The following is a 13,809-nucleotide window of genomic DNA, read 5'->3' as shown; positions in this document are numbered from 1 at the left end:
TCCAATTTCCTCCCACAGTGCACAGATAATACAGTTTAGTAGGTCACATGAGTGTAATAGGTCTGCAGGGACTCTTTTGGCCAGAAGGGCCTGTTACCATGCTGTGCTGAAAATAAATACATCTTATTCTTTGACAACTAACTCAGCAAGGTGATCTGCTTCTTGGCCAATATGCCTTTCTTGAATGACAGCCCAAAAGTTAAAAAAAATTATCCATTAAAAGTAAGTACTCCATTGTTGGTGATTGGAAATATTTATCATTAAATTCTGATGGAGATAAATGCCAGCTGTTCAGTGGTAGCAGAAGGATCTGTGGTCTGGTTCCTGTCTGCTGCACACATGGCATTATTTCTTTCTTGGCCCTCTTTCATTCCCTCATCCCTTTCAAGCACCGCTGTCCAAAATAAGCATCACCGTGACCAATTGATGCCTTCCATTGCAACTAATTATGCCTCTGCACTGGGTCTCAATTCTGAGCTATCTAAAATGACCAACATTAATAATTACGCGATTCATTTTCTTGCAGTCATTTACAGGAAAAATAAAGAATGCTGAAGAATTTATGTAAAATTATACATAACAAAGACTTACAACAAACCAATGTGAAAAATAATTCAATCTGAGCAAATATAAGAAATAACATTGTGATCATAAGTTTTAAAGAATCCTTGAAAGTGAATCTGTTGGTCATAGAATTTCAGTGTTAGAATTTTCCTGTTACAGTTATATATAGGGTGCATTCTGCAAAATTATGCTCTTTCATAATGACGATTTTGAAAATATTTTTCCTTCTGCAATGTCAAAGTTTCATTCCATGTTTGTTTCTGTAAGATCAAGTGCATACTTACATGTTCTCTTCTTAAAGAAGTCAGTAATGAACAAATGGTAGTATTCAGAGTAATGGTTGCTACAAATACTAGCACCCTGTTTGGCACATAAAGAAAGGATTTTGGAGAGGATTAGTGGTTATATAACATTGCTCTAACCAGTAATGAAAGAATTAATTGATGCAATCAACTATAACCCAATTTCTAACCAATAAACTCGGGCCTTTTATCGGATTAAAAGTGCCACCATGCTTTGAAAATTGGTTTGTGGAAAGCTGCCAGCTTCAATCGTTTTAACTTCTAACATTGCACGTTTGAGTTCTCACAGTATTTGTTATTAATCCACACTGAGTAATTGTAGTATTTTACTTTGAGGAACCCGTGGACTGTCAACGTACTGGGTTTACACAGTGGACATTTATAATGTTACACTCTGCCATTTTATTTGTCTTGGCTTGTAGGAACCAGGTGCAACACTACCCATATTATTGTTCACCTGGAAACTACTTTTTAAAATGATTATTTTGAACAATAAGAGTTTTTATCTGTGGGGTCATACAGGGTCAGTAATGTCCTGCAAATTATTTCTAAAGAATACTACATGGATATACACTCAGTGGGCACTTTATTACATACAGGAGTGTACTTAATGCAGCGGCTACAGGAATGAAACCCAGTATGACCTTCTGCTTGAGTGCATCCACCTCAAAGTTTGAATTTTTTTCCATTCAGAGATGCCCTTCAGCACTCTACTGTTGTAACATGTGGTTGTTTGAGTTACTGTTGCCTTCCTGTCAGCTTGAACCAGTCTGGTCAATTTCAGCTGTCGTCTCTCATTAACAAGGTGTTTTTGTCCACAGAACTGCTGCTCGCGGGATGGTTTTTGTTTCTCACACCACTCTTTGTAAACTCTAGAGACTGGTGTTCGTGAACATCCCAGGAGATCAGCAGTTTCTGAGATACTCAAACCACCCTGTCTGGCACCAACAATTGTTCTAAGGACGAAGTCACTTAGATCACATTTCTCCCCCATTATGATGTTTGGTCTGAACAACTGAACCTCTTGATTACAACTGCATGCTTTTATGCATTGAGTTGCTGCCACATGATAGGCTGACTATATAGTTGCATTAACGAGCAGGTGTACCTAATAAAGTGGCCACTGAATAGAGTGTGACACAGTACAAAAACAGGCCTTTCGGCTCTCTCATAGTCAAATATCCCATTTGAACTTTGTTGTTGTATACACCAAATATTGCAGAATTGAAAGATGTAATCCTGACATGTTTAGCAGTTTGCTGGCTGAGGGGTTTATTTGCATCAAGAAATTCAGCTGTTCACTTTGGCAAAATAACTGCCTTTTGAAAGTCTTGTCTCTTGTCCAGAGAACTGAGCACTCAAACCAAATTGGCAGATTATGCTATGAAAGAAGTCTTAATGTATTTCAAGCAAGTAGGAGGCTTTTATTTTAGTACTTTCCAGAGAATGAGCCACTTCAGTCATTCTGTGGCCCTGATTTAATATATTTAACTATGGCAAGTTATAACTTAAGTATCTTACTCTCTGTGAAATACTTTGGGTAACTGACAGAGGTTTTTCTGAAGAATGTAGAACCGCACACAAAGTACATTTCACATTTCCTCATTCTGCATACTGTTGATCTCACAGCCTCAAAAAGGCAGCATCAATCATGAAGGACCCCCATCACCCAGGACATGCCCTCTTTTCAATGCTACCTTCAGGAACGGGACACAGGAGCCTGAAGGCACACACTTAACGATTCAGGAACAGCTTCTTTCCCTCTGCCACCCGATTTCTGAATGGACATTGAATCCATGAACGCTATCTCACAAGTTCTTCAAATTTTTTATTTTTGCACTACTTATTTAATTTAACTATTTAATATGTAGATATATACTTACTGTAATTCACCTTTTTCTGTATTATTATCATGTAGTGTTTTGTACTGCTGTAAAAAAAAAGACAACAAGTATCACAACATATGCTGGTGATGTTAAACCTGACTCTGATTCAGATATATCATTTAAATGTGTAAGTTATCTGGGAGATAAAAAGCATACCATGTAAAAGATGAAAGTAATTGGGTTTCTGTTTTTTTTTAAATCCAGCTACAGACAGATGCAGAGAAGCATTCAGACAGAAACTCCACTTGGTCTGGTGAAGAGCTAAAACGATCGGACGGCGGATCAGACAGTGGAATAAAGATGGACTCCAGCACGAAGTGGAGGCGTAACCCATCGGATGTTTCCGATGAGTCAGAGAAAAGCTGCTCAAATAAAAAGACAACGGTAATTTCCCAGACAGGATCGTGGCGTCGAGGGATGACAGCTCAAGTTGGAATCACCACACCGAGGGCTAAGACGTCTACAAACACACTCAAAGGGCAAGGTGCAGGTAAGGCTGATTGCTGTCTGATTGTCAATACTCTTTGCCCATAATGAGGAAGCCCCCAAAATTTGTGTGTCTAATGTTGGTTGCAGCAAAGGAGAAGATGGTACACAGTATTTTGTTGTAATTCTGGTGGATGTTTTATTCTGACCTTCATGAGAAACTCTTTTGAGCCAGGAATACTCCTTGCTCAGCAGTGTATTATCTGAATGGCAGGTTATAAGTTTTCAGCGACAATTGGTGTTGAATGGATGTAGCGTCAATCACAAAACTTCCTTTAGATTCAGGAATTACATGACAGTCTTATCCATAAGGAGTTTGCACATTCTCCCCGTGACCTTGTGGGTTTCCTCCAGGTGCTCTGGTTTCCTCCCATATTCCAAAGATGTACGGTGAGGGTTAGTTAGTGTTGGGCCTTTTTGGACGAGAAGCATGGCGACGCTTATTCGATGAGTTGACAATTTGAGTTTTTCTGGGGGTTTCATGCAAGTGTTGACATGGATACTGGGCTGAGAAAGAGAAATGCTGGGAGAAGAGCTTAACAGTTACAAGTTAGCACCACAGAGAATTTAAGCACAGTCAATGATCTGTTGCTTTATTTAGCAGACTTTTGCTGAGACAATTTACACATCTGCTTAAGGATCTGCCCCAAATTTCTGAAGATTTCAAACTCTGACGTTCTGCAGAAAGTGTATGCAAGGGTGAAAAGTTGTGAAAATGTCTAGCAATATATCTGATTTCTTGAATTGTGGTGTGATTGTTGGAAAAAAGTCTGGACCCCAGAATAAAGTCAGCAGTTTTTCTACTAGCCTCAATCCTAGTCACCTCCACTTGCAAAAGTTCATGTTTGGCAGACTGCTGATTAACTCGGAATCAAAGCACAGATTCAGGCTTGTCCAACTGTGGTTAGATCCAACAGGTTGTATCCCGTATAATCTGTTCTTGATTCAAATCTGTTTTTCCCAACAGCTCTGTAAAAGACTGGAGCAGATTCAAGTTTTCACCTTGTTAGACAAGCAGACCTGAGATATTAATGCCCAGAAATTCATCTCCAGCCAGTTGTGCTAAATGTACAGTATGGTAGAGGCAGCACGTTATACTCTGCTTCTGAAAGTTTCATTACCAAATTTCAGAATCACAATATATACTGTCCTTCCAGCATATCATTACTGCTACTGACTGCAGACTTTCGAGTTCTAAAATCTATTGTGTTTTAAAAAATTAATTAGTTCTTTAGATGATAATTAATGATTATACTGTACAACTCTTTTATGTATTTAACCTCTGCAAACTTGACAAAAATTCATTGTAGATTATATCTGCCAGAATCTTACTACGTCCATTGCTATTTGTTCTTAAGCTCAGACTTGCCCCCTTATCCCCGCTGTAGTACCTCATCTAAAGCATCTAATGTCAAAGCATCTAATGGGACATTAACCATTGCTTTCTCCTGCCAATGTCTACTCTATTCATTAGTGCAGAGCCTAAAATAAGTTCATACTTAAAATTAAGAGTTTGGTTTAAAAAAATGTATTAAGCATTGCATCAGCGGTAACTAACTGTAGTATTGTTACTGCGAATGACCACAAAAATATGAATCTCAGGGTAGTGTATAGTGACATATACATACACGATAATAAATTTACTTTGAACTTTGAATTTGCACAGATTCTTGTAAAATGGCAAATCATACTTGTAGTGACAGAAGATAATTAAAATTTTTTATTTTATTTATCCAGTAATAAATTTAAAGATAACTTTATTTCAGAGTGAAAGTTCATGTAAAGCAATTTGATGCTTTACTTTCCTTGTTTTTTGACTAATTAGTAATGAAAGAAGCAAATATTACCAAGCAGCCCCTAAAGGCAATGGGTTAGTTAACTCATAAGTGGGTTACTAGGATAATTCAATAAAGATGGTGGCATAAGTTTAATAGCATAACTTCATGTGACCATTCAGGATTTTTTTAAAATGTTTTGTATTTTTTGGATTGGGGGCGTTTCTGCAAAGCCTGATGTCTTGCTTCTTGCTTGTTGTTCTTGAAAAGATCCTGATGAAGTATTGTCTTGATTTGCCTTTGAAGCTAATCCTGCATGTCTGATCCCATGACAAGGAATGTATTCAAATATACACTCAATGGCCACTATATTAGATACCTCTTGAATCTAATAAAGTGGCCACTAAGTGAATGTTTGTAGTCTTCTGCTGCTGTAGTCTATCAACTTCAAGATTTGATGTATAGTACATTCAGAGATGCTCTTCTACACACCACTGTTGGTGGTTATTTGAGTTACTGATACCTTCCTGTCACCTTGTACCAGTCTGGCCATTCTCCTCTAACTTCTCTCATTAATAAGGCATTTTTGCCAACAGAACTGCTGCTCACTGGATGTCTTTCGTTTATTGCACCATTCTCTCTAAACTCAGAGACCGTTGCTTGAAAATCCCAAGAGAAGAGCAGTTTCCGAGATACTCAAGCCACCCCATCTGGCACCAACAATCATTCCACGGTCAAAGTTACATTTCTTCCCCATTCTGATGTTTAGCCTGGACAACTGAATCTCTTGACCATGTCTACGTGCTTTTACGCTTTGAGTTGCTGTCACATGATTGGCTGATTAAATATTTGCATTAACAAGCAGGTGTACCTCAATAAAGCAGCCACTGAGTGTACTTCCATAGCAGGGTGGTATGTGTCACGGAGTGAAAACTTGTTGGTGGTAGTGGTCCCATATGAGGATTGCCTTTGCCCTTTGAGCTGCTTGAATCTGAAAGTACAGGAGACACTGTCAAAGATTCAAGATTGTTTATTGTCATTCTTCAGTACACAAGTGTAAAGGAGAACAATATGATTGTTACTCCAGATCCAATGCAGCATAAAAATATAATAAGCATAAAGACCATAATAAAAATACATAATAAATAGAAAAGCATTCCTATACACATAATGTACAAGTAACTGTTATATACAGTACTAGACTGATTGTACATACATAAAGTGACATTCGGTGATGTGTATGTGAAGGAAGTGGGTTAACGGGTGGATGTGTGAATTAGCTTGACGGCTTGGGGGAAGTGGCTGTTTTTTAGTGTAGTGGTCCTGGCACAGATGGTATAAGCAGTCACTCGAAAATATGTAGTAATCACAAGGAAAAGTGAACAATGTAAACGTAAATGATACTCAGAAAGAAAAGAACATTGCATTATCTAGAGTAACTTGAGGAACTCAGCAGGTCAGGCAGCATCTATGGAAAGGAATAAAGGTTGGACATTTTAGGCCGAGACCCTTCATTAGTTCTGAGGAAGGGTCTTAACTTGAAATATCCACAGTTTATTCCTCTCCATTGATACTGCCCGGCCCATTGAGTTCTTGCAGCATTTTGTGTGTGTTATTCTGGATTTTCAGCATCAGCAGAATCTCTTGATTTTGAATTCATCTGGAGATTTTTATTATACTTAATCGTGATGTTGCTGATGGATTATTGCACTGACGTTTTATGTGTAATTTGTTTTTACAGCAAAAACTGATGATGCTAAGGTGTCGGAAAAAGGGAGGTTGTCCCCTAAGTCGACAAATGTTCATCGCTCTCCTTCAGACGTTGGCCGCAGTAGTGGAGACGAAGGGAAGAAACCTCCTTCCAGTGCCTCACGTTCAACCGGAGGAACAAACACTTTTGGTTTCAAGAAGCATGGAGGTTCTTCAGGGGGCATCACCATGATAACAGCAAGTGGAGCCACTATTACCAGTGGCTCTGCAACCCTTGGCAAAATCCCCAAGTCATCAGGCCTTGTGGGTAGAACATCTGGTAGAAAAGCCAGTGTTGACGGCTCCCAGAACAATGAGGAGAATTACCTTATACTAAATTCACGCACTAACTTGCAGTACCGGAGCCTGCCTCGACCCAGCAAATCAAATAGCCGGGGGACTGGGAACCGATCTAGTACCAGCAGCATAGACTCTAACATCAGCAGTAAATCAGCAGGTCTTCCTGTTTCAAAACTGAAAGAGCCATCTAAGGTAGCCTCAGGCAACACAGTGCCTCCGTTACCTAACCAGACTGATAAAGAGAAAGGTGTATTGTCTGATACAGAGAGTGTGGCTTCGTCAAACTCTGTCAAAGCAAATCCTTCACAAATTGCAGCCAGCAGCTCTCAGACTGCTCGACAGCAAGGTTCGAAATACCCTGACATAGCGTCCCCCACCTTACGCAGGCAAGTAATATTTTATTGTTAGCACTTGTGAATGTAAGCTATGACTTTCAGCTGTTTTCATTTTGTTATTGACTGTGTTTTGTTTGTCAGGTGCTGGTAGTCTTTTAATTAGGCTGTCCAGCAGTTCATGGGAAGATGTTTCTGAGTTCCACCTCAGTGAAGTTTGTGCTGAGTTGGCACAGCTGAACTCAGAGGCAAGGTGCCCTCAGGTATCCAATACAGTCTAATCATGGGCCATACATACAGTGATAATACAAACGAAAAAAAAATTACCATTCTTGTTAAGGTGACATAATTTAACTACAATTTAAAAACTCAGTTTTATAGCAAAACTGAACTCATTCTGTAAACTTCTGCTTACTATTTCAGTACAAATAGTGAATCATTTTCTAAGAAGAATAAGTACTTTACATTAACAGGTCAGTTTTAAGGATGATGTTTCAATTTAGTATTTGGGTATATTCAAAAAGGCACTTTTTAAAACATATTCTTCATAGCAAACATTTCACTCTATGTTTCGATGTACATGTGACAACTAAAGCGAATCTAAATTTAATCTAATCTGCTGTACAATTTGACTCAAAGTTAAATGTTGTTGGCAAACATTCCTCTGACATGTTGTAGTATTTCAAAATGCTTCATAAATTCAAGCTGCATTTGATAGTACATTTTTTAATTTTAAATTTCAAAAGTAACATTGACAACCCAGGATTTGGATATTACTCAAAAAGGCAAATAATTTATTCCTCATTGAACATGATACAGTCCTTAAAATAGGAAGATTGTCTCATACCTTTCTAGGACTGCATTTGTTGTGTTTAGAGAGTAAATGATATATATGATTTGCCAAAATTCCAATCATGTACACATAAGTTTAACGACTGTCAATAATGGCATATTGGATAGAAAAATGGGGGGGCTATGTGGGAGAGAGGGAGGATTACAAAGACGTTGGCAAAGCTGAACAAATTTAGTTATGTGCCAAAATTAGGTCAACTGAATAGTTCCTTTTAGAACAGAGGAGGAGGTGTGAGATTTAACTAAAATATATAAAATGATGAGAAGATGAAGGAGATGATTATGGACTTAAGGAGCAGTCAGACCGCTCACACCCTCTTACATCAGCAGCACAGCTGTGGAAACTGCCAGCAGTTTCAAACTCCTGGGAGTACACATCACACACAACCTCTCACGGTCACAGAACACATCCTACACGTTCAGGAAAGCTCACCAACACCTCTACTTTCTGAGGAGACTGGACCTGGTACATCCGTACTCACATCATTCTACAGATGCCCAGTAGAGAGCATCCTGACGAGCTGCATCACGGCTTTGTATGGAAACGGCACTTCAGTGGACAGGAAGGCTCTAAAACAGAGAGTCAAAACTACACCACCGGCACCAGCCTACTCACCATCAAGGACATATATACAGAAAGGTGTCAGAAAAGGGCTAATGACATCACATGGGATCCCACACATCCTGCTCACTGACTGTTAGATAGATAGATAGATAGATAGATAGATACTTTATTCATCCCCATGGGGAAATTCAACATTTTTTCCAATGTCCCATACACTTGTTGTAGCAAAAACTCATTACATACAATACTTAACTCAGTAATAATATGATATGCATCTAAATCACTAACTCAAAAAGCATTAATAATAGCTTTAAAAAAGTTCTTAAGTCCTGGCAGTTGAATTGTAAAGCCTAATGGCATTGGGGAGTATTGACCTCTTCATCCTGTCTGAGGAGCATTGCATCGACAGTAACCTGTCGCTGAAACTGCTTCTCTGTCTCTGGATGGTGCTATGTAGAGGATGTTCAGGGTTTTCCATAATTGACCGTAGCCTACTCAGCGCCCTTCGCTCAGCTACCGATGTTAAACTCTCCAGTACTTTGCCCACGACAGAGCCCGCCTTCCTTATCAGCTTATTAAGACGTGAGGCGTCCCTCTTCTTAATGCTTCCTCCCCAACACGCCACCACAAAGAAGAGGGCGCTCTCAACAACTGACCTATAGAACATCTTCAGCATCTCACTGCAGACATTGAATGACGCCAACCTTCTAAGGAAGTACAGTCGACTCTGTGCCTTCCTGCACAAGGCATCTGTGTTGGCAGTCCAGTCTAGCTTCTCGTCCAACTGTACTCCCAGATACTTGTAGGTCTTAACCTGCTCCACACATTCTCCATTAATGATCACTGGCTCCATATGAGGCCTAGATCTCCTAAAGTCCACCACCATCTCCTTGGTCTTGGTGATATTGAGACGCAGGTAGTTTGAGTTGCACCATATCACAAAGTCCTGTATCAGTTTCCTATACTCCTCCTCCTGTCCATTCCTGACACACCCCACTATGGCCGTGTCATCAGCGAACTTCTGCACATGGCAGGACTCTGAGTTATATTGGAAGTCAGATGTGTACAGGGTGAACAGGACCGGAGAGAGTACGGTTCCCTGTGGCGCTCCTGTGCTGCTGACCACTGTGTCAGACCTACAGTCTCCCAACCGCACATACTGAGGTCTATCTGTCAAGTAGTCCACTATCCAATCCACCATGTGAGAGTCTACTCCCATCTCCGTTAGTTTGTGCTTTAAGATCTTGGGCTGGATGGTGTTAAAGGCACTAGAGAAGTCAAGGAATGTAATCCTCACAGCACAACTGACCCCATCTAGGTGAGAGAGTGATTTGTGCAGCAAATACGTGATAGCATCCTCCACTCCCACCTTCTCCTTATACGCAAACTGAAGCGGATACCGGGCGTGCCTGGTTTGTGGCCTCAGATTCTGTATTATCAGCCGCTCCATGGTCTTCATCACGTGCGACGTCAAGGCAACAGGTCTGAAGTCATTCAACTCCTTTGGTTGTGGTTTCTTCGGTACCGGGACAATACAAGATGTTTTCCACTGTCTGGGTACTCTTCTCTGATCTAGACTCATGTTGAAGATGCGCTGTAGTGGTTCTCCCAGTTCAGTCGCACAGGCCCTCAGTAATCGTGGGGAAACTCCATCCGGTCCAGCCGCCTTGCTGGTACAGATCTTCCTCAGTTGACCTTCCACCTGTGCAGCCGTAAACCTGGGTGTGGGCCAGGTCTCCTGTGAGTGGCTATTTTCCTGTGAGGGAAGTAAGCCTGGTGTGGAGTTCTGCAGTGAGGGTGAGATTGTGCTGTCGAACCTATTGAAGAAGTTGTTCAGCTGGTTCGCTTTCTCCACATCTCCACTTATGTTTGCCCCCTGCTTTGCACCACATCCGGTGATGATCTTCATCCCATCCCACACCTCCTTCATGCTTTTTTCCTGCAGCTTTTGTTCTAACTTTCTCCTATACTGCTCCTTTGCCCCCCTTATCTGTACTCTGAGTTCCACCCCCATCAGGGATGAGGCTATGTAACATCCAAGCAAGCACCACCAGACTCAAAAACAGTTACTTGCTCCAAATGGTAAGACTGAGCAACGCCTCTACCCACTAACTCCACCACTACATTATTATTTTCCATCTGTCACCTTACATACAGCTTGGTTTCACTTTATGGACATACAATCAATCTATGTCTTATGTATTTATATTTATTGTTTTTTTTAGAATTATTGTGTTCCTTCGGTGTTTTTTATTCATGCTGCATCAGATCTGGAGTAACAATAATTTCTTGTTCTGCTTGCTCTTATATACAGGAAATGAACTTAAACAATCTTGAATAGGGGGTGGGATGGGGGGAAGTCCATTTTCCTTAGCAGAGAAGTCAATAACTCAGCAGAGTTCTGTGTTTTTTTAGAATTTTGTTCTTCAGCTTATTGTGTTTTTTTAATATACTGCATCAGATCCAGAGAAAGAGTCATTTCATTCTCCACTACACCTGTGTACTGAAGAATATCAATCCTGAATCTTGAATAAGACAGGAACTCAGTGGCCACTTTATCAGGTCTAGGAGTGGAATACGGCGCGGTCTTCTGCTGCTGCAGCCCATCCAGTTCAAGTTTCGAAGTGTTGTGCATTCAGAGATGTTCTTCTGCACACCGCTGTTGTAACGTGTTGTTATTTGCGTTATTGTCACCTTCCTGTCAGCTTGAACCAGTCTGCTCATTTTCCTCCGACCTCTCTCAATAACAAGGCATTTTTGCCCACAGAACTACTGATCATTGGATTTTAGCTTTTGTTTCTTGCACCATTTTCCATAATCTAGAAACTGCAGCATGTGAAAATCCCAGGAGATTGGCAGTTTCTGAGATACTTAAACCAATCCATCTGGCACCAACAGTCATTCCATGGTCAAAGTCACTTAGATCACATTTCTTCCCCATTCTGATATTTGCTCTGAACAGCAACTGAACCTCTTGATCATGTCTGCATGTTTTTATGCATTGAGTTGCTGCCACATGATTGGCTGATTAGATATTTGTATTAATGAGCAGATGTACAAGTTTACCAAATAAAGTAACTACTGAGTGTAGTTTCAATAGTGTTGAAAAATAGAATCAGAAAACTCTTTCAGTGAGGGCGACAAGATAGGCTCACTGATTGAAGGGACATTGTTGTAGAAATATTCATTCCACCTGGAAAAAAAACCTGAATGAGTATTTGATGAGTAGCAAATTTAAGACTTGTGGACAAAGAACAAGGAAGTGAAACTTGTTGGAGGCTACAAAGACAAACCCTAGATAAAAATCTCTGAAAAAAGATAGAAATTTTTGAGACAGTTGGAAGCAATTTGTCTTGTAATTATGTGGGAATTTATCACTATAGGTAGCTGTGGAGGCCAAGTCTTTGGGTATAGTTAAAGCGGAAGTTGATAGGTTCTTGATTAGTACTGGTGTCAAAGGTTACGGGGGAAAGGCAGGAGAATGGGACTGAGAGGATAATAAATTAGCTATGATGGAATGGCAGAGCAGACAATGGGCTGAATGGCCTAATTCTACTCTTATGTCTTATGGTCTTACATCACTGATACAACTCACATAAAGCAAGGGAATCACCATCAAGCTTTTCAACTATTTTCTGCGACCAGTCCCTGATAAATCCGATCATTGTTTACACACTTACTGCAATATCATATTATGTCTTTCTCATACGCCTTCTAATGGGAATTTCTCTCAGAGGGAGGCATTAATTTAAGAGGCTCAGTTTAGTCGACATCTAGGGGAGAGACAAGTTTCAGACACCATTGATGTTGTGCAATAAATAATGTTTTTTGTGAATGCTGTTTGTGAAGCCTCCTGTGTAATTGGAGCATGGTCTGGCTGGGCATGCATTTGTTGGAAAATCATAGTTTATTGCCCTCTTTTAACCAAAGTTTTACGGTTGCTGAAATCATTTAGCTTGTCAAAACTCTGTGAGAAGTTACTTGGTCAATATTAAACCATCTAAAATTCACTTCCATTGACTTCAAACAGGACTCAACATCATCCATTTAGTGTGCGTGACAAAGGCTGACTCCCCATTCCAACTCATTTAATGAACAATTAAGTATTACTTGAACTTATAAACTCAGAAGGGATATTGAGCTGACGATATGAGAAATTAACTGAAGTGTGCAAATCCAAAGAATTTTAAAAAAAAATCAGCCCCTGGGATTCATTAGTTGAACAATAATGCAGAGTACAAAAACAGCTAACAAGCCAGAGTCAGTCAAAATCTTGATGGGAAAATACAGTGGAAGTGATTAAGAGGAGTAATTTGAAAGCTGATTAAAATAATTTGGTAAGTCAGCCTGATCCTAAATGTCACTATTATGAAAATTACCTTTAACGACTGCTCTGTTTTCTATATTGTCACATTTAATCACATGAAATATTTGCGATTTACTAGTAATTTAATAGCTGCAGTGTCCACATGAAAGAAACAGAATCGCTTGTTAAATATTGATGTTAATCACTATGTGTTTCTTTGAAATCTTGCACTTGTTTTGACGATATGTCAATCCACATGCATTTCTCGGAACTATCTGTCCATATCATGCAGTCTCATTTGCTTCCACTATGCTATCATTTTATCTTGCTTCCATTTACCATTTATTTTCACTTTCCACGGTTTTCGCTTCATCATAGAATGTAATCCATTGCATCTGGAGTCCTGAAGAAGGGTCTTGGCTATTTTTTCATTTCCATAGATACTATCTGACCTGCTAAGTTCCTCCAGCATTGTGTGTGTGTTGCGCTGGATTTCCAGCATCTACAGACTTTCACATGTTTATATTTTCTCTTGTGTTTTTTTTAAAAAAAAATTTCTCTCATTAGAAACTGACTTCTCTCCATCCATAATATTGAGAGTTTCTATCCAATTTCTTAAATCATGTTGGTACATAGGGTTGTAAAGAGAGCTTTTGGCACATTCACCTTCATAAATCAAAGAACTGAGTACA

The 13,809-nt window shown here is 39.7% G+C and overlaps 1 protein-coding gene across 6 annotated transcripts in view; it reads left to right on the top strand.

Annotated features, from left to right (window-relative positions):
* Positions 1–13,809, top strand: part of nav2a (neuron navigator 2a) — a 982,776-nt gene that overhangs the window by 863,283 nt on the left and 105,684 nt on the right. For all 6 annotated transcript variants that reach the window (XM_073049760.1, XM_073049759.1, XM_073049758.1 and 3 more), the window contains 2 exons: positions 2,957–3,242; positions 6,755–7,448. In XM_073049760.1, the coding sequence (XP_072905861.1) occupies positions 2,957–3,242; positions 6,755–7,448 (980 nt within the window). The remainder of the gene's footprint in view (positions 1–2,956; positions 3,243–6,754; positions 7,449–13,809) is intronic.

The sequence above is a fragment of the Hemitrygon akajei genome, chromosome 6 (assembly GCF_048418815.1).
Source record: "Hemitrygon akajei chromosome 6, sHemAka1.3, whole genome shotgun sequence".
NCBI lineage: Eukaryota > Metazoa > Chordata > Chondrichthyes > Myliobatiformes > Dasyatidae > Hemitrygon > Hemitrygon akajei.
Note: the sequence above shows the minus strand (reverse complement) of the source record. Positions and strands in the feature narration are given on the sequence as shown.